This window comes from Dermochelys coriacea, chromosome 24 (genome assembly GCF_009764565.3).
Source record: "Dermochelys coriacea isolate rDerCor1 chromosome 24, rDerCor1.pri.v4, whole genome shotgun sequence".
NCBI lineage: Eukaryota > Metazoa > Chordata > Testudines > Dermochelyidae > Dermochelys > Dermochelys coriacea.
Window position 1 is genome coordinate 6,430,239 of NC_050091.1, and position 21,922 is coordinate 6,452,160.

The 21,922-nt window shown below is 43.8% G+C and overlaps 1 protein-coding gene across 2 annotated transcripts in view; it reads right to left on the reverse strand.

The window, feature by feature from the left end:
• Positions 1–2,470: 2,470 nt before the first annotated feature.
• LOC119848044 (immunoglobulin gamma-1 heavy chain-like) overlaps positions 2,471–21,922 on the reverse strand; it is a 30,285-nt gene continuing 10,833 nt past the window's right edge. The window contains exons 3-6 of one of the 2 annotated variants that reach the window (XM_043501795.1): positions 16,636–16,947; positions 15,162–15,275; positions 14,064–14,113; positions 2,471–2,682 (exon numbers count right to left, since the gene is read on the reverse strand). In XM_043501795.1, the coding sequence (XP_043357730.1) occupies positions 2,635–2,682; positions 14,064–14,113; positions 15,162–15,275; positions 16,636–16,947 (524 nt within the window). In that variant the 3' untranslated portion in view covers positions 2,471–2,634. Of the gene's footprint in view, positions 2,683–10,564; positions 13,070–14,063; positions 14,114–15,161; positions 15,276–16,635; positions 16,948–21,922 lie in introns of those variants that run through there. The other variant, XM_043501794.1, reaches the window with a different exon arrangement.

A 21,922-nucleotide genomic window follows, 5' to 3' on the forward strand; every position in this document is an offset into this window, starting at 1 on the left:
TCTTTTCTTTGTTGGGCCTGTCCTGTAGTAGGTGACTTCTGGGTACTCTTCTGGCTCTGTCAATCTGTTTCTTCACTTCAGCAGGTGGGTATTGTAGTTGTAGGAATGCATGATAGAGATCTTGTAGGTGTTTGTCTCTGTCTGAGGGGTTGGAGCAAATGCGGTTATATCGTAGAGCTTGGCTGTAGACAATGGATCGAGTGGTATAATCTGGATTATAAGCTAGAGGCATGTAGGTAGGAATAGCGGTCAGTAGGTTTCCGATATAGGGTGGTCTTTATTTGACCATCACTTATTAGCACCGTAGTGTCCAGGAAATGGATCTCTTGTGTGGACTGGTCCAGGCTGAGGTTGATGGTGGGATGGAAATCGTTGAAATCATGGTGGAATTCCTCAAGGGCTTCTTTTCCATGGGTCCAGATGATGAAGATGTCATCAATGTAGCGCAAGTAGAGTAGGGGCATTAGGGGACAAGAGCTGAGGAAGCGTTGTTCTAAGTCAGTCCTAAAAATGTTGGCATACTGTGGGGCCATGCAGGTACCCATAGCAGTGCCGCTGATTTGAAGGTATACATTGTCCCCAAATGTGAAATAGTTATGGGTGAGGACAAAGTCACAAAGTTCAGCCACCAGGTTAGCCGTGACATTATCGGGGATACTGTTCCTGACGGCTTGTAGTCCATCTTTGTGTGGAATGTTGGTGTAGAGGCTTCTACATCCATAGTGGCCAAGATGGTGTTTTTAGGAAGATCACCAATGGACTGTAGTTTCCTCAGGAAGTCATTGGTGTCTTGAAGATAGCTGGGAGTGCTGGTAACGAAGGGCCTGAGGAGGGAGTCTACATAGCCAGACAATCCTGCTGTCAGGGTGCCAATGCCTGAGATGATGGGGCGTCCAGGATTTCCAGGTTTATGGATCTTGGGTAGCAGATAGAACACCCCAGGTCGGGGTTCTAGGGGTGTGTCTGTGCGGATTTGTTCTTGTGCTTTTTCAGGGAGTTTCTTGAGCAAATGCTGTAGTTTGACAGATTGACAGAGCCAGAAGAGTATCCAGAAGTCACCTACTACAGGACAGGCCCAACAAAGAAAATAACAGAACGCCACTAGCCATCACCTTCAGCCCCCAACTAAAACCTCTCCAACGCATCATCAAGGATCTACAACCTATCCTGAAGGACAACCCATCACTCTCACAGATCTTGGGAGACAGGCCAGTCCTTGCTTACAGACAGCCCCCCCAATCTGAAGCAAATACTCACCAGCAACCACACACCACACAACAGAACCACTAACCCAGGAACCTATCCTTGCAACAAAGCCCGTTGCCAACTCTGTCCACATATCTATTCAGGGGATACCATCATAGGGCCTAATCACATCAGCCACACTATCAGAGGCTCGTTCACCTGCGCATCTACCAATGTGATATATGCCATCATGTGCCAGCAATGCCCCTCTGCCATGTACATTGGCCAAACTGGACAGTCTCTACGTAAAAGAATGAATGGACACAAATCAGACGTCAAGAATTATAACATTCAAAAACCAGTTGGAGAACACTTCAATCTCTCTGGTCACTCGATTACAGACCTAAGAGTGGCTATCCTTCAACAAAAAAGCTTCAAAAACAGACTCCAACGAGAGACTGCTGAATTGGAATTAATTTGCAAACTGGATACAATTAATTTAGGCTTGAATAGAGACTGAGAATGGATGAGTCATTACACAAAGTAAAACTATTTCCCCATGTTATTTTCCCCCCCCCCACCACACCCCCACACTGTTCCTCAGATATTCTTGTTAACTGCTGGAATTAGCCTACCTTGCTTGTCACCATGAAATGTTTTCCTCCTTTCCCCCCCCTGCTGCTGGTGATGGCTTATCTTAAGTGATCACTCTCCTTACAGTGTGTATGATAAACCCATTGTTTCATGTTCTCTGTGTGTGTGTATAAATCTCCCCTCTGTTTTTTCCACCAAATGCATCCAATGAAGTGAGCTGTAGCTCACGAAAGCTTATGCTCAAATAAATTTGTTAGTCTCTAAGGTGCCACAAGTACTCCTTTTCTTTTTGCGAATACAGACTAACACGGCTGCTACTCTGAAACCTGTTATTGGATGCTAAACCAGCCCTGTCGCTCACCACGAGTGACAATAAAAATGTGAAAACACAGGACTGATTCTGATCTAAGTACTGACCCCAATGCCACAGCACGACCTGCCTTGGGCTGGGATCCCTTTAGATTCCTCCCTCCACACACGGTGAGTGCTTGGATGGAAACTTCCTCCAGTATAGGAAGTAGCTTCACAAATTCAGTGGGTGATATTATCACCCTCAATCAGAACCAAATTCCCATCATGGTGATAAGGGATGCTATGGTGCAGGAAGTATGTAAATCCAATCCCCCCTCAACCTACAGTTGATTCTGCACAGCTTTCTTGCAAGAATTGAGGTGTCAACCCAGAATATGGGTTCAGAGAAATGACTAAGGAAGGGGTTGTATTTCAAGGAAATTCATATCACATTATAGCACATTGCAAACATGAGACTTTCTATATTTCTCTCGCTTTCTCTTTCATTCTTTCTTTCTGCATCTCCTGTTTTAAAAAAAAATACGCCATTTTTGTGAGACTCAGTCACAGAGGAGCATTTCTGTTACTGTACATCAGAGTCGCATATTCAGTCTGAAACAGAAAAATGAAAGATCAGATATTAATTTTATTTGGAAAGTTTAAAAGGCATCAACTGATCACATTGATAAGAATGTGAAAAAAACATATTTCAATGGTGCAGATTTCTTGGTTGTGGTCTTTTGTACCGGTAGCTGAGTTCAGTGGCTGGCAGGGCCGGCTCCAGCTTTTTTGCTGCCCCAAGTGGTGAAGGCAAAAATAATAAAGAAAAAAGAAGACAAACCCGATTGAGCTGCCGCCAAAGGGCTGCCAAAGAGCAAGAGAGGGAATGAAGGACCTGCTACTGAATTGCTGCCGGAGACCTGGACATGCCACCCCAATAACAGACAGAGTGCCGCCCCTTTCTATTGGCTGTCCCAGGCACCTGCTTCCTTCGCTGGTGCTTGGAGCTGGCCCTGGTGGCTGGATGGTGTTGGTGGATTGTGATATACATAAGGTCAGACTAGAAGTTCTGGTGGTCGCTTACAGAAATATACACTGCACTATTTCACTATCCCTGACCTGCAGCCACCTCTGGGGTGGAACCCAGCAGTTCTTTGGTACTAATAACCCTACACAACACTTCTACTCGAAGAGCAGAGAAGAATACATTCAAATGAAACTTCTGTGAATTCAGGAGGTAAAGTGTAGACACAAGGGTTGGAAATTGGCCAAGACACTGGTTCTAATCCCCTGTTGTTAATACACTGTATCTTTCTGACATACCAATGATGGAAAAAGCAGTTTACCTGTGGCATCTGCCTCATAGGTATTTGATTGCCTCTTTGCACAGCTCTCCCTGATGGATGAAACAGACAAGGGGATAATTATAGGGATGTGTGATGAGTTTCTGCTTTATAGCACAGTTATGACTGAGTTACCTCTGATAGAGCACTTTCTCCAGAGCAAGATCAACAGCTGGATGAGGAGAAGGATGAAAATACAGGGCAGCCCCGCGTAGAACACAATCCTACAGTATCCTGCAGAGAGAAGAGATGCTGAGAAAAGAAAACTGCTAGCAAAATAGATGGGCAAAAAGAGGTCTTTTCCCCAGAACTCCATGTTTATTCCTCTGTGCCCTGTAGCATGTTACTGGCATAGCCATGTCAGCAAAAATTTACATCACTGCCCAACAGAGTTACCCGGTAACAGTGGAGACCAGCCCTACTCCTGCTGGCTTGCACTGGACATCATTCCATCGAGCCAGTTTAGCCTGAGACAACCTGCTCCAGTGATGAGTGCAATAGAATCAAGTTATTTATAGGGGATAGCTCAGAATCCTAGAGGCAACAAATGGAGGTGACCTTGTTTCATTGGGTGCCCTCTAGCTCCCTCCTGACCACAGCAGGATTTTTCCCTATATTATAGTGGCTAATGTTTGTCCAATCCTCTTTCTTGGGGCTTTCAGCCCTGCCTCTGGGCATCTGTTCCATTATCTGTTAGATCTCGCTGTCAGGAAGCTATTCCTGACATTCATTCTGCTGTTCCCTTTGTTGATTTCCTTCCTGATGCACCGTTATTCCCCTTTGGTTCACCCCAAGTGATCCTTCTGTGTCCTTACTATGCTTCAGGCTGCTTGACCAGAAGCCCAATTCACACCACTGAGGGTTGAAAAATAAAGGTTTTCAGGAGGGCTGCAGGTGGGAAAGGTGGGTGATGGGGGAGTGACCGTAACTGTAACTGCCCCACACTTCTCAGTGGTTTCCAAAACCTCAGCTCGCTCCCATTAGTTATCATTCCCCTGAGCCATCCCATGTGATTCTATTTCTCTAGCTTGGAGTAATGTTGCTAACTCTTGGTGCCCAGATATCATGGTGAGGGGCATAGCATAAATGCTAGGTAGGTTAGGTTAGGTTTGATGATAGGATACTGGACCTGTTTCCTTGGAGACTGTAACATTGATGCTTCTCCCTGTGCAGCTCTCCTTGGCTGTACAAGTGCAGATCGTCTCCTGGTTCCATGTCTCAGAAGGGATTGTCATTAGGCTCCAAACACTAAAGACCCCTTTCCCGTCTATGGCTCCAGCATCTGTCTGACTGTCAGACGCCTCCTCACCAGTGTCCCAAAGAACTTCACTCCAGGGAGGAGTGAAATCAGAGAGCAGGCAGAGCAGAGGAATGATGGGGGGAAGCTCAGCATCCTCTGGGTTGGAGGGAACCAGGATGGAAAGACTCGGCTCGGAGGCATCTAAAAGAGAGTTGAGTCACCAAAAATAGAGACTGGGAAGAACCTGTCAGCGGTAGCTCAGCTAGTCCATACCCTGCTGCTACCCTTACCCCACCAGTGCAGCATGTTTCTAATGCTTTGTCTCTGCCTGTTTTCAATGTCTTACACTAGCGGTTTTCAACCTTCTTTCATTTGAGGACCCTTAAAAAATTTTGAATGGAGGTGTGGACCCCTTTGGAAATCTTGGACTAGTCTGCAGACCCCCAGGAGTCTGACGAGCACAGGTTGAAAACCACTGTCTTACACTATGGGGCATCCACCTTGGGGACCCCCACAATCCATCGCCTTTCAGAAGTTTGTACAAATATGATCATCAAGGATGATTTGCTCAGTGCCGACAATATATTTGGTTAGGTAGAAATGCAGAAGAACAGCTGGTCAAGTATGGTGGTGAGGAAACCAGACCAGGAGTCAGGAGGCCTGAGATCCATTCCCAGCTCTGTGTCTGACTTACTCTGTGACCTTGGAGACAAGTTCATATTGCATCTGTGACTCATCCCCCAAATGTAAAGTTAGGTAAACACTATATGGATAAAAAGCCTGACAGAGGAACCTTTCTTGTTTAAATATTATAGTCATTCTACATTTTCCTATTATTACATTCATCCCATTTGTCTGAGATACGGCCTCTAGTAGCACGCAGAATGCTTCCATGCCTTCTTTTTTATGTACAGTCTTTGGAATATTTGCAAATATGGATCAAATATTTGCAAGTGTGGATCAAAAATATATGGATAGTAGTAGTTGTACATTGAATTATTATGTTCAATTCATATTGTGCTGCTTGAGAGACAATGAATAGTGCCCTGTATGAAAACTTTTGGGGGAATCATTTCATGAAGCTTGGTGAATGCCTGAAAAAGAACCTGATTAATATTAAAGTTTTAATAGGCTAGGAGGACAGTTGAAATATACCCCATGTCCTAGGCTCAGACAGTTTCAGTAGGAATCATCAGCAAGTGTGACTATCAAATCTGATTCCTAATGTAACATACCAGCTAGAAGGCAGGGAAATAGCACCTTGCACTTACAAGGTGCTTTTCATCCATAGGTCTCAAAGTGCTTTTACATAGGTGACTCATTGTCCCCATTATACAGATGAGGAATCTGAGATGCAAAGAAATTAAAGGTCAGATTTTCCAAAATTTCCCAGGTTTTGATCAGAGTGTTTTAAAAGTCCCATCATTTATTTGGGCACCTAAATGGGAGCTGTTGGGTGCTGATTTCTTTTAAATATTTCACCCCCTCTGTGCCCAGTATTTCAGGAACAGAACCCAGGTCTCCTAATTTCCAACCCTATGCCCTGGGTCATTGTCTGGACCGTGCTGCCTCTATGCACAAATGCCAATGGCTTAAAGCTGAAACAGGGGGATCGGTCACAATTTAGCCCAAAAAAGACGATTTTTTCAAACACCACCTAGCATTACGTTATCATTGTTCTGAGGCACTGAAAACTCACCTGTGACAATTAGTCTGGTCCTATTCCCAAAGTTGGGCTGTAGATACACAGAGGCAGAGAGGCCACAATAATAAACCCCTGAGTCATCTCTTTGTACATTGCTGATAAGTAGAGAAAATGTGTTTGCCGTAATGTTCACATTACTCAAGTATTTTCCATCTAAAGATTCAGACTGAGAACTCTGATGAATCCCATGCAAACTTCCATTTTGTTTTTCCTTGTACCACCGGACTCGCCATTCTTCTTTTGATATTCTACAGTCCAGATGTGCAGTCTGTCCAGAGGTCAGCCACAGCTGTGCGGGGCTTTGCAGGATTTGTACCCCTTCTTCCGAAGCAGCCACTATGCAGAGGAAGAAAGGAGTGGGTTAATACAGTGAGCACTGGACAAGCCTGGGCTTTTGCAATATACTTTACAGAATCCAAGAATAATATAAAGCACATATTTATTAAATATTCATTTAAATTTTTCTCTATTTCTAGCCATTTGTTTTATTAGGATTCATGTAGCCTGTGCAGGAATTAATGTAATGTAACAACAAAAAACAACCTTAGAGTCCAGAACCCAGGGGTACATACTTCCAGTTCCCAGCACTAATCACCAGGCTACACATCCCCACTTGTACTTACCAAAATCAATGGTAAAAAACCTTCCTTTGACTATATTGTACATGGGAAAGGCTTTTACTAACATAACCCTTTGTGTTTCAAATTCTCCCTTTGAACATTCTGTATGGAAGACATCAGCATAAAAGAAAAATAGATTTTGCACCCCAGTCCAGGATATTAACCAGAAACTATTCTCAAGGTGTTAATATCTGGCATTCAAGTTATTTTAAAATAGAATATTTCATCACCTTTCCTTAGATTTCAATTGATGGACTAAAAGATGTGAATTTCTCTCTCACCAGGTTGATGTTAGAATCTCTTGGAATTGCAGAAGGACATTATGCATAAAGTCAATTGTTTTAGGGTGGTAGAGAACAAGCATGAAATAAATCAGGCTAAAATACTTACTCAGCAAATAGACTAGAATCATCCCAACTATGTGGTGGGACACCTTGTGCCTTTCTTCAGTAATGAATAGGTGATGCTGTGAGACAGACGGACGTCTGCTAGCTAATGGATCTCTTGATGAAAGACTCTGTCACGTGGAGAGGAAAATGTTCTGTTTCCTCTTAAAGATCTGTGGGGCAACATGCATGACAAAGGAAGAGGGTCAGGAGATATTAATAACCCCATTCAAAACCTGCGCTGAGAACCAGCAGAGCAAACCTGGGAGAAGATATTCCTTTGCCTCCAAAATCTATAAGAGAAGAAATTTAAGCTCAGACTGGGTAACAGCATGGTGTGTGTCTCAGATGGAATATTTGTGGTATAATTGGATGCCCGTAACAAGACATTCTTCTGACTGCAATTCAGGTGGAATATTTTCTCTTTTTCACAGCTTGATAAGGTCAGATGGTATGAGCATCAGTAAAAAGGCATAAAAAGGTTCATGAAAACTGTGTTAAAATTCTGATTTATCACTTTTAATTTCAGGGTTTTTTCCTGGTCCTGCTTGTTGTCTGTGGAGAAGTGTGCAATCTGGGAGCAGCAGCAGTCAGTCTGGAAAGAGCTAGCCTAGAACAAGGTAAGTGAATTTTGCCTCTCTGCCTTATGGAGAAGCCTGCTTTGTCTCTCTCTGTTTTTGGTTACTATGTGTTATCATTCTGGATTCTAAGAATAAAGGTAGTGTTAGGTTGCAAACTTTCAGCAAGAGTATTTGATGTTTTTTATTTAACTTTTCTATTGTATGCGATGAACAACCACCAAGAGACATATAAAATGATTTTAGCAAAGGATGGAGGAAACTAACAAACAGGCCTACTGGGCATTCTGGAAGGGGTGAAATTAGCAAAAATACACCTTAACTTGTGTGTTTAATTATTACGATAGATTAAGAAAAGGGGGTCTCTGGGCGTGGGGCCATCTGGGAAAGCAACGGATGGGGCTAGAATATGAAAGTGTGGTGGAGTCATCCCACTCTGGAAAATTTGGGGCAAAACCTACTTTTAGGACACTTATTTCAGATATGTGCATGATGCATCTTACTTAACGCAATGTGCAAAATGCTTTTTGGAGAGAGCAAAATGAAATGCCCACTAATAGATTCCAAATCCATTCCCTCTGAACAGTTGTCACCCCCGCAATCTGTGGCTTGTCTTCACTTGAACATTAAGGGTGAGAGTTGCAAAGTTCCACTGGGGATTTGATCGGCCAGTTGAACTGAGCATCAAAATTGCCCTTTCAAACCTCAGCCTCAATAAAATCCTTCTGTAAATCAGGCCAAAACCTTGGCTGAGCCCACTCTCCTGTTATCCCATGTTCATCTTCAGGCTATACATAAGCTGGCCCAGCCTGGAGGTTGCTCTAAACTGCACCAGCAGGTCATGACCCCCAGAGAGCTGTTTGCCAGCTGGGGACACCCTGAGTGCAGACTGCTCCTGCCACATGACACGCCAAGGGCTGTTGGCTGCAAGGGCTGGTTGTGTTGCCTTAATACCCCCTGGCACATGCAGCTAGTTCCTGCTCCCTTGGTGTCATGGGAGCAGCACCAAGGGACCAGGATGAGGGCCTGGTTCTGATCCATGTCTCATTGATACCTAGCTCAAGGGGACGTTGAATGTGGTGCAAACACCTCTCCTGGCCTAACTGGTTCACTGGGACTTCAGCACATGCTTGAAGAGAGGAAAGATGGTGCAGTTGTTAAGGTGCTAGCCAGGGATTTAGGGGCTTTCCATTAAATCCCTGCTCTGCCACAGGCTCTATGTGTTGCTGATCACTTACAACCCAATGACTTTCCAGCCTTAGTCCCTGTTGAAAGTGGGACGCTGCCTCCCAAATCACTTAGGGGCTTTAGAACATGTTACCCCAAGTCTCCCTGGGCCTCCACTGCCCAGCTGTAAAATGGGGATATTTTCTCCCTTTTCTGTAATAAGAGAAATAAGTACAAGGCTAAATTAACAGAGCTTTGTTGAACTGGGGACTTAGTGCCATAGATGTGGTTTGTACAGCTACATTGATATTATACCATACAAAGGTCCTATTGACCAGGCAAATTAACTTAGCTATAATTCAGGCGATGTTTTTGGTGTGGAGTTCGCAGTAACCATGAATCTGAGTAAATTCCTTGACCTCTGCAATGATAGTTCCTGACCACCAAGTCTGGGCGCGGCTCCTAGCAATGGACGTTGCAACCTGGCCCACGTGGTCTCAGGTTTAGCACATCTGTCCCTCCGTATCCATCTACAGAGATGCAGTCATACCAAATCTGAGTGGCTCTGTGACCAAGTGGGCCAGATCACAATGCCCCAAGCTGGACCCAGCCCCACGGGACAGAAGGTGCCACTGCAGGGTGAGTCCAGGGCCCTCCAACCCCTCACATGCCCTCTGCTCCCTCCCTTTGTTATGGTAGTTTTCCTGTACCTCTGCCTGAAAATTTTTAACAATTGCCGTGATGATATTGTAGACCTGGCTATAACAGAAATAGCCACATTGGGTCACAAATACCTAAATAATTTTGGAGCCTTACTCTCATATTCAAAAGTGATGTAAGTCCTTGGTAATCTAAGTCCTGCTGACTTTCAATGGTATCTAGGCCCATGAAAACCATATTTCAAGGTATTTAGGTGCTTAAAGATGCAGATATGGCGGCACCTAGGGATGTTGGCAAAAACAATGGGAGTTTTTGCATCTAAGTCACTTGAATATGTTTGAAAATTTGCCCTAAGATTACTGCTCCCAGTCACACTCAAATAATACAAATTCATATTACACATGATCTTCTCCAATATGTCTATTAAAATCCAAGACAAAGACAAAAGTTACTGTCATAGTTTTTATTGATTTCATTAGTACATTATGTGTTACGAAAACAAATTGACCCTTCTGTGTCAAATGTGAAGAGAGAGAGAGACACACACACACACGCAGCAAGGACACAGAAGGGTCAAAAGAAAAGGAGTACTTGTGGCACCTTAGAGACTAACAAATTTATTTGAGCATAAGCTTTCGTGAGCTACAGCTCATTTCAAGTGAGCTGTAGCTCACGAAAGCTTATGCTCAAATAAATTTGTTAGTCTCTAAGGTGCCACAAGTACTCCTTTTCTTTTTGCGAATACAGACTAACACGGCTGCTACTCTGAGAAGGGTCAAAGAAATTGAAACCGATCTTATAAAACCACAGGCTGCAGGACAAACTGCCATGTTTGCTGCAAAGGCCAATCGTTTAAAAATAGATCAGAACTGGCTGCTCGAAAAGCTGCACTTTCCACTGTGGTCAGTTTCAGCCCACTTATTTTGCCACTTTTCTTTTGTTTGTTCCACTAGCAAAGTGATTGCTTTCTCAGGTCTCTCTCCTAGCTTTTGGTAACCAAGGAAGTATAAAGTGCTGCCCTAAATTCATTTGTAGCCAGTGGATGGTTAGAAGCAGAACAGTCCATGAAATAACCACAAAAATTGAAATTTACTTTTCAGCAGCGTGACATCAACAAAATGTTCTTGCACAAGCCTGAGAAGTTGAGAAATTATATCAGTAACTAAATATCCACTACATAGCATGTTCTAGTAGATAGAGCACTGGACGGAGACATGGGTTCTATTCCCAGCTCTGCTGCTGGGTTATCTTGGTATGTCACTTCACCTCTATGTGCCTCAGTTTCCCCATCTGTAAAATTGAGATGACGTTACTTGCCTCCTTGGTAAAGCATGTCGGGATCTATTCATGATGAGTCTAGAATTGTTATTATAAATGAGGAGCCAAACAACATTAACAGGCATCAAAGCCACCCCAGTCAGGGGATTAATCATGGTGCATTGTTTTGCATGAAGTGTTTTCAGTACACCCACAATGCAGCTTTCTGCCCCACAAATTCTGAGCTAACAAGGCCAGATCTTGAATCCCTTGCGCATTCAGCACTATACCACTTAAATCAATTGGAGTTTGGGGTGTGCAGGATCAGAAACTGCACAGTTTGGAGGAATGTGACTAAGCTTGAGCTGTTCTAGAGTCTGAAAATTCAGTCACAGGGATTTCCTGGTCTTATTTCTTGAGGGAGCCACATTGTAAGCATTCACGATTCACTTCAAGTCCTCCAAGCGCCAGATCCTCAACTAGAGTAAATCAGCCTCAGTTCATTGGCGTCAGTGGAGCGATGTTGATTTACAGCAGCTGAGGATCTGGTCCCAAATTACCTTTCAGTATGATGTTGTCAAGCAATAAAATGCAGTGATGGATAAAATACTGAGATATCAGGGAGATGCGCTAGCCCCTGAAGGCCATTTCTCAAGTGTTCCTCACCCCCGGTTGGGGCCACATTTTCAGAAGAGCCCAGTTCCCATTTAGGGTATGTCCACACTGCAGCTGGGAGGGTAGTTGCTCAATGTAGCGCACTGAAAGATAGCGGTGTGGCCACAGTGGCACAGGTGACAGCTCAGGCTGACCTCCGAGTGCAGGTATGCCCGACGTATTTGCACAGCTGGCTTGAGCCACCACCCATTCTGCTGTGGCGACACTGCTATTTTCACCATAGTGGTTTGAACATGTCTGTCTACCCTGGCTGGGAACTACCCTGCCAGCTGCAGTGTAGACTTACTTTTAGGCACCTAAAGAAGGGCCATATTTGTACAAATGCTTGGTGCATTACGCACCCAATGGACACTGATCTCTTGAGAATCCAGCCATAAGAGTGCCAATGGAAGCTGCTGAGTGCTGAATCCTTGGAAAATTGTGTTATTTGTTTGGAGCCTATTTAGGAAACTGGGCTCTTTAAAATTTTGGCCCCAATAGTGGGTACTGATCTCTTGGGAAAATCATTTGCAATAGGCAGAAGGTACAATGCTGTCCACACAATTGCACCATTAAACACTCTTGTATGCTGTTGTCTGACTTGTCAGACAGCCCTGGTACATGGTGTCTCTGCACCAGATGTTGTTTTGCGTTGAACTGTCTCTTGAACATTCTACAATGTGTGACATCCTGGTGTTCATTTTGTTATTCTGAATCATTAAAATATATCCATATTTCATTCAAATGCTGCAACAGATCTCCAGCACATCCCCTCAGGAGGCGTTCGTCACTTGAATTGACCAGGATGTTGGACCTTTTGCTCTTAAGCAGCTTACGAGAAGTGAGCTTTTAGATTTCATCTTTCAGGCTATTGTTTGTTACAATCATGCTGTTTGCCAAGTTTCTTCTTTTGTCTTTCATGGGTAAAGCTTTTGCATTAATCATTGTGTTAAGGTTTGCAATTGAGAATTGAGAAAGGAGCCGGAAGGAGCTAATTGCATGAGCAGTCAGAAGGAGTGCCCTGCGGTGAGTGAATTCTGTGACAGGGGACTATGGTGCAGGAAGTGACATGTTTGACATGAGATGGAAAACCAGTGACCCACGAACCTGCAGGGAAATCGCTAATGACCCCACGCGGCTTTTTTGCAGAATGGAGATGTCAGCTCAGACTACGGGTTCAGAGAACTGACTATGGAAGTGGTTGTATTTCAGGCAAACACACATCACATCATAGCACATTACAAACATGAGACTTTCCATATTTCTTTCTTTCTCCTTTATTCTTTCTTTTTGCATCTCTTGTTTTAAAAAATATAAACCATTTTTGTGAGACTACATCAGTCACAGAGGAGCATTTCTGTTATTGTACGTCAGAGTTGCATATTCAGTCTGAAATAGAAAAAGGAAAGACCTGATATTATTATTAATACTTTGTATTAGAGCAGCACTTAGAAGACCCAACAGACACCAAGGCCCCATTGTGCTGGGCTCTCCACACACATATAAAGAGGCAGCCCCTGCCCCAGAGTTTACAGTCAAAATACACAATGCTACAAAGTGGGAGAGGGGAAACAAAAGCTCCGAGAGCTAAAGTGTCTTGGCAAAGGTTGCTCAGTGGCTCAGTGGCTGAACCAGGAAAAAAATTCCTGACTCCCAGTCCAGTATCCTCAATTGGCCCACACTGCCTCCCGTACGGTAATATGCTTAATGAGAATCCATAATCTCATGCATTTAATTAATAATGTCCTTGCAGAATGCCATAGCCAAACTAGGTGGGTGAGATAATATCTTTTATTGGACCAACTTCTGTTGGTGAAAGAGAGAAAGTTTCTGCAAGTTCAGAAGATCGTCCATCTCTCTCACCAACCCAAATTGGTCCAGTAAAAGATATCACTTCACTCACCTTCTCTCTCTGATATTCTGGAACCAACCCGGCTCCAACAACACTATGTAACTAGACAGGGTGTTTTGCAGACTAGGCTCATCTGAGCAACTCTGGGTCAAATTCTCATCTCTATCACCTCAGTGCCTACGGTGGCACTGGGGTTGTGGTGGGGTCCTATGGATTTGATGCCTTCTCATTAAGTTACTTACAGCATTTCTATTCCAAACCCTTCTGACTTCCTCTAAGAAATTTCTCACCAGCCTGGATTGTTTCATGCCCAGCTTCTCCCAACGAAGAATTTTATTTGGAAAGTTCCAAGGGAATCAGTTGATCGGCTTTTGTGTTGTAAGAATGTGAAGAACACATTTCAATGGTGCAGATTTCTCTTTTGTTGTTGGTTATTTTTTGTCCTGGTTACTGCAGTTAGTGTGTAGTGGCTGGGTGGTGTTGGTGGCTTGAGATATACATGAGAACAGACTAGATGAAAAAGCTATTTACCTGTGGGATCTGCCTCATAGGTATTTCCTTCTGTCTTTGCACAGCTCTCCCTGATGGATGAAACAGAGAAAGGGACAGTTATACGCATGTGTGGTGAGTGGCTGCTTCAAAGCAAAAAGAAAAGGAGAACTTGTGGCACCTTAGAGACTAACAAATTTATTTGAGCATAAGCTTTCATGAGCTACAGCTCACTTCATCGGATGCATTTGGTGGAAAATACAATGGGGAGATTTATATACACACACAGAGAACATGAAACAATGGGTTTATCATACACACTGTAAGGAGAGTGATCACTTAAGATGAGCCATCACCAGCAGCGGGGGGGGGGGGAAGGAGGAAAACCTTTCATGGTGACAAGCAAGGTAGGCTATTTCCAGCAGTTAACAAGAACATCTGAGGAACAGTGAGGGGTGGGGTTGGGGGGGGGAGAAATAACATGGGGAAATAGTTTTACTTTGTGTAATGACTCATCCATTCCCAGTCTCTATTCAAGCCTAAATTAATTGTATCCAGTTTGCAAATTAATTCCAATTCAGCAGTCTCTTGTTGGAGTCTGTTTTTGAAGTTTTTTTGTTGAAGGATAGCCACCCTCGGGTCTGTAATTGAGTGACTGGAGAGATTGAAGTGTTCTCCAACTGGTTTTTGAATGTTCTAATTCTTGACATCTGATTTGTGTCCATTCGTTCTTTTACATAGAGACTGTCCAGTTTGGCCAATGTACATGGCAGAGGGGCATTGCTGGCACATTATGGCATATATCACATTGGTAGATGTGCAGGTGAACGAGCCTCTGATAGTGTGGCTGATGTGATTAGGGCCTATGATGGTGTCCCCTGAATAGATATGTGGACAGAGTTGGCAACGGGCTTTGTTGCAAGGATAGGTTCCTGGGTTAGTGGTTCTGTTGTGTGGTGTGTGGTTGCTGGTGAGTATTTGCTTCAGGTTGGGGGGCTAGCTCACGAAAGCTTATGCTCAAATAAATTTGTTAGTCTCTAAGGTGCCACAAGTACTCCTTTTCTTTTTGCGAATACAGACTAACACAGCTGCTACTCTGAAACCTGCTTCATAGCAGTCAGAGTTATGACTCAGAGTTACCTCTGATAGAGCACTTTCTCCAGAGCAAGATCAACAGCTGGATCAGGAGAAGGATGAAAATACAGGGCAGCCCAGCGTAGAACACAATCCAACAGTCCCCAGCGTCTCTTTTCTCTGCAGAGTATAGAAAACACTTATCAAAACAGATGGGCCCCTGATCTGTACCTCCCACATAACATTATGGGCAAAGGGAGGTCCTTTCCCCAAAGCTCCACACCCACTATTCTGTGCTCTGTAGTATGCTGCCCTCCTGTATGAGGAGGCTGTGGGATGTGCAAAGGACAGGGGAAAGGGACCTTGCAAAAATCATAGGCCAACAGACTGACATGTGAAATCCCTCTCTCTCTCCACCCCCAAATTCCTCTAATGTGTGGATCTTTGAGTGCTGTGGTCAGATTCCAGGTGGTTCCTCTTTTACCAGCACAAGTTTGCAGCAAATGCTGAGGCAATTAGGAAATTAAATGTCCATTTGGCAGACTGGCCACACCCATCTGTGCCATCTGGAATTTGTTTGCTTGGTGAAGGGCTCATTACACTTAAAAGTGTTGCCACTGTAACATTGCTGTATAACTCCTCTTGGCTCAGGAACTGAAGTAAGCTGTGCTGGTGTAAGGCACCTTTATGCCAGTATAATTGCATCCACACTAAGGTTTTTACTGGCATTACTAGGTTGGCAAAAATTCAGAGATGGAGACAATCCTGCTTCACTGAGTGCCCTCTACCTCCCCCTGGCCACTGCAGGATTGTTCCCTATGTTATATTCACTAGTGTTTTCTTCAGTCCTGTTTACAGGGGCTTCCAGGCCTGTCCCGGCCATCTGTTATATCTCAATTATCTGTTAGATATCGCTGTCAGGCAGTCATTCCTGATATTCATCCTGCTCTTCCCTTTGTTGATTTCCTTCCCAGTGCTCCTAGTTGTTCCCCCTTGGCTCACCCAAGTGACCCTTCTGTGTCCTTGCTGTGCTCACATGGAGGGGAAGGCTCGGGCTGCTTGACCAGAAACCCATTTCTCATCACTGGGAGGGTTGAAAAATGAAGGTTTTCAGAAGGGCTGGGGGTAGGAAAGGTGGGTGATGCGGAGCAACCGTAACTGTCTGCCCCACACTTCAAGCACCCTCTCAATGGTTTCCAAAACCTCTCCTCACTCCCACTAGTTATCATTCACCTGAGCCATCTCGTCTAATTCTCTAGCCTGGAGTAGATGTCACTGACTCTTCGTGCCCAGATACTGTGCAGAGGCGCATAGCCTGAGATGGACAGGGGAGTGACCATAACTGTCTGCCCCACAACTCAAGCACCCTCTCAATGGTTTGCAAAACCTCTCCTCGCTCCCATTAGTTATCATTCACCTGAGCCATCCTGTCTGATTCTGTCTATTCCTCCAGCCTGCAGTAGATGTTGAGGACCCACGGTGAGAGATGTAGCATAAATACCCAGGTAGGCACGTTAGAATGGGTGATTCAATACTGGACCTGTTTCCTTGGAGACTGTAGCACTGATGCTTCTCCCCGTGATGCTCTCCTTGGCTGTGCAATTGCAGATCGTCTCCTGGTTCCACATCTGAGAAGGGATTATCATTAGGCTCCAAACACTAAAGACCCCGTTCCCATCGATGGCTCCAGCATCCATCAGACCGTGAGACACCTCCTCACCCATGCCCCAAAGATCAACACTCCAGAGAGAAGTGAAATCAGAGACCAGGCAGAGCAGAGGAATGACAGGGGGAAGCTCAGCATCCTCTGGGTTGGAGGGAACCAGGATGGAAAGACTCGGCTTGGAGGCATCTAAAGGAGAGTCACAGAAACTAGAGGTTGGAAAGATCTGTTAACGGTAGCTCAGCTAGTCCCTACTCAGCTCCTGCCCCTGCCATAGCCAGTGCCCGGTGTTTTCAATGTCAAATGCTTTGTCTGTGCCAATTTTCAGTGTCTTACACCGTGGGGCCAGATCTGTCATTGCTCGGAAGTTTGTCCTGATATGATCATCATGGATTATTTTCTGAGTGCCGACAGCACGTTCGGTTCAGTACAAAGGCAGAGGAAGAGTTGGTAAGTCTGATGGTGAGGACACCAGACCAGAAATCAGGACGCCTGAGATTTATTCTCAGCGCTGTCTCTGATTTACTGTGTGATCCTGGAGACAAGTTCACCTTACATCTGTGCCTCAGTTTCCCCAACTGAAAAGATAAGGAAATGCTTCTTAGTCACCTTTGTAAGGTGCTTTAAGAGCTCTGAATGAAAATCCTGATAAAGAAAGCATTCTTTATTTGAAATTATAGTCAGTCTAAATTTTTCTATTTTACATTCATCCCATTAGTCTGAGGTACAGCCTCTAGTAGCACCTGAAGTAATTTATTGCCTTCTTTATTATGTGCACTCATTGGAATATTTGCACAAAGTGTGGATCAAAAATATATGGATATCACTAGCTGTACATTGAATTACTATGTTCAATTCATACTGTGCTACTTGACAGGTTTCAGAGTAGCAGCCGTGTTGTGCTACTTGAGACAATGAATAGTGCCCTGTATGAAAACACTGGGGGAATCTGTTCATGAAGCATGGAGAGTGCCTGGAAAAGAATCTGATTAATATTAAAGTCTTAGTAGGATAGCAGGCAGCTGAAACATACCCCATGTCCTAGACTCAGACAATTTCAGTAGGAATCATCAGCATGTGTGACTATCAAATTTGATTCCTAATGTAACATACCAACTAGAAGGCAGAGAGATAACACCTAGCTCTGATATGGTGCTTTTCATTCATAGATCTCAAAGTGCTTTTACACAGGATAGTCATTATTCCCATTATAGAGATGAGGCAGAAAAATTAAAGGTCAGATTTTCCAAAATGTTCCAGATTTTCAAAAGCTAGGTTTTGATTGGAGCTTTTTAAATATCTGTTCATCTATTTGGGCACTTAATTGGGAATTGTTAGGTGTTGATTTCTTTTGAAAATCTCACCCATCTCTGCGCAGTGATTCAGGAACAGAATTAGGTCTCCTAATTCCCTACTTCATGTCCTGGGTCACTGCCAGGAACATGCTGCCTTTTCCCCCAAATACCTCAGGCTTAACGCTGAAATGGCAATCAGTCACAATCTTGCAAAAAAAGATGATTTTTTCACAGCACTTCCTGGCCTTGTGATATGATGATTTTGATCCATTGGAAACTCACCTGTGACAATTAGTCTGGTCCCATTCCCGAAGTTCGGCTGTAGATACAGAGAGGTAGAGCGGCCACAGTAATAAACTCCGGAGTCATTTGTTTGTGCATTATTGATAATTAGAGAAAACATGTTTGCCATAATGTTCACTTTACTCAAATATTTTCCATTTGAAGTTGCAAAATCAGAACTCTCGTAAATCCATTGTAAACTTCCACTGTGTTGTTCTTTGTACCACATTACACTCCATTCTCTTTTAAAAGGTTTACAGTCCAGCTGCGCAGTCTCTCCAGAGGTCAGCCACACCTGTGCTGGGCTTTGAAGGATTTGTATCCCTTTTTCTGAAGCAGTCACTATACAGGGGAAGAAAGGAATGTGTTAATACAGTGAGCACTGCAAAAATTTTGAGCTTTTGCAATATACTGTATAGAACAGAAAATCCAAGAATAAACAAAATGCACCTTTTTGTTAAAGATTTTAATTTGTCTCTATGTCTAACCATTTATTTTGTTAGGTTTCAGAGTAGCAGCCGTGTTAGTCTGTATTCGCAAAAAGAAAAGGAGTACTTGTGGCACCTTAGAGACTAACAAATTTATTAGAGCATAAGCTTTCGTGAGCTACAGCTCACTTCATCGGTTGCATTTGGTGGAAAAAACAGAGGAGAGATTTATATACACACACATAGAGAACATGAAACAATGGGTTTATCATACACACTGTAAGGAGAGTGATCACTTAAGATCATTTATTTTGTTTGGATTCATATAGCCTGTGCAGAAATTAATGTAATGTAATAACAAAAAGAACCTCTGTTCAGAACGTAGTGGCTCAGACTTCCAATTTCTTTGCTCCTCTCACTAGGTTATACTTTCCTACTCAAGCTTACCCAGAACAATGGTAAAAAGTCTTCATTTGACTAAGTTGTACATGGGAGAGTCATATATTAATACAGCCCTTTGTGTTTCAAATTCTCCTTTTGATCTTTCTTCAGAAAAATAAATGAGCCCATATATAATATATCAGCATAAAAGAAAAGTAGATTTACCCCCCAATCCAAGATATTAACCAGAAACTATTGTCAATGTGTTCGTATCTGGCATTCAGGTTGTTTTAATATAAAATATTTCATCATCCTTACGATTTCAATTGACAGACTAAAATATGTGAATTTCTCTCAGTAGGTAGATATTAGCACCCTTTGGAACTGCAGAAGGTCCTTGTGCAGAAAGTTAATAGTTTTTAGCATGGTGGAAAATAAGAACAAAATAAATCAGGCTAAAATACTTACTGTGCAGACAGACTAGAATCATCCCAAATATCTGGTGGGACATCTTGTGCCTTTCTTCGGTAAAGAATAGGTGATGTCTGTCTGTCTCACAGCGCCTGCTAGCTACTGGATTTCTTGATGAAAGGCTTTGTCACATGGAGAGCAAAATGTTCTATTTCCTCTTAAAGATCTGTGGGGCAACATGCAAGACAAAGGAAGAGGGCCAAGAGATATTAATAAACCCATTCAAAATCTTACTCTTAGTGCCGGCAGAGCAAACCGGGGTCAGTGGGTTGAGGGGGGGGATATTCATTTGTCTCTAAAATCTTTTGGAGAAGAAATTCAAGCTTAGATTGAATAACAGCATGGTGTGCCTCTCCGGTGGAATATTCGTATTAGTCTTCTTATGGGCATCCAATTATTTCTTCTGACTGCAATTCAGGTGGAATATTTTCTGTTCTTCAGGGATTTATAAGGTCAGATGGTATTAGCATCAATAAAATGGCAATAACCTCTCTCACTAGGTGCATGAAAGTTAAAATTATGATTGGTCACTTTAAATTTCAGGGGGATTTCCTGGTCCTGCATGCTGCCTGTAGGGAAGTGTGCAATCTGGGACTAGCAGTAGTCAGTATGGAAAGAGCCAGCCTACAACAAGATGTGGTGAGTTGTGCATCTCTCTTTTAAGGAGCAGCCTGCTTTGTCTCTCTCTGGTTTTAGTTACTTTTTCTGATCTGGATTCTAAGAATAAAAGTCGTGTTAGGTTGCAACCTTCTAGCAAGGGTATTTGGTGTTTTTATCTAGCTTTACTGTTTGTATGCTGTGAACATAACAGTCACCAAGAGGCATATCATATGATTTAGCAAAGTATGGAGGAAACCAAGAAACAGGTTCATTGGACACTGTGGAAATGGGGAAATTAGCAAACAGAAAACTTGGCTTGTGTGTTTAGTTATTACGGTAGATTAAAGAAAGGACTGGGGTGGGTGGGGCTAGAATATGAAAGTATGATGGAGTCACCCCACTTTGGAAAATTTGGAGCACAACCTACTTTTAGGACACTTATTTCGGATATGTGCATAATGCACGGTTCTTAGTGCAATGTACAAAATGCTTTAGAGAGAGAATAAAGTGAGATGCCCCCTAAGAGATTCCAAATCCATCCCCTCTAAACAGTTGTCACCCATGCAATCTGGAATATAGTCATCTCTGTGGCTTGTCTTTACTTGGACATGAAGGCTGAGAGTTGCAAAGCTCCATCAGGGATATGGTTGTCCACATAAATTGGGCATCCCAATTGCCCTTTCAAACTTCAGCCTCAATAAAATCCTACTGCAAGTCAGGGCCAGATCCTCTGCTGAGCCCACTCTTTCGTTGTCCCAAGCTGATCTTCAGGCCATTTATAAGCTGGCCCAGCCTGGAGGCTACTCTAAACTGCACCAGCAGGTCATGATTATCAAAGAGCCATTTGCCAGCTGGGGATACCCCGAGTGCAGCATTCTCCAGCCACACCCCAAATGCTCTGCTGCCTTTACACCAGTTCCTGCTCCCTTGGTTTCACAGGAGCAGCACCAAGGGACCAGGGTGGGGGCCAGGGTCTGACCCATGTCTCATTGATACCTAGCTCCAGGAGAAGTTGAATGTGGAGCAAACACCTCTCCTGGCCTAACTAGTTCACTGGGACTTCAGCACATGCTTGAAGAGAGGAAGGACGGTGCGGTTGTCAAGGTGCTAGCTAGGCAGTCAGGGGTCCTCCATTCAAATCCCTGCTCTTCCACAGGCTCCATGTGTGACCTAGGGCTGGTCACTTACATCCCTATGACTTTCAAGCCTTAGTCCTTGTTGAAAGTGAGACTCTGCCTCTCAAGACACTTAAGATGCTTTTGAACATGTTACCCCAAGTTTCTCTGGGCCTCCATTCCCCACCTATAAAATGGGGCTAATTCCTCCCTACTTTGCAGCAGGGTGGTGAGGTTAAATAAGGACAGAGCAAAATTAACAGAGCTTTGCTGAACTGGGGGCCTAGTGCCATAGATGTGCTTTGTACAGCGATTTGGCGTGGTATTCATAGTAACTCTGAATCTGAGTGGCGGCTCCTGGCAAGCCTGGCCCCGGCTCCTAGCCATGGGCCTTGCAACTTAGTCCACATGATCTAGGCCTGACTCGGGTTTGGCACGTCTGTCCCTCTGTTTCCATCTACAGAGGGGCGGGTGCACCAAATCTGAGTGGCACTGTCACCATGTGGGCCACGTCGTAATGCCCGGAGCCGGATCCACCGCACCACAACAGGAGGTGCCACTGCAGAATGAGTGCAGGGGGGGTCTCACACTC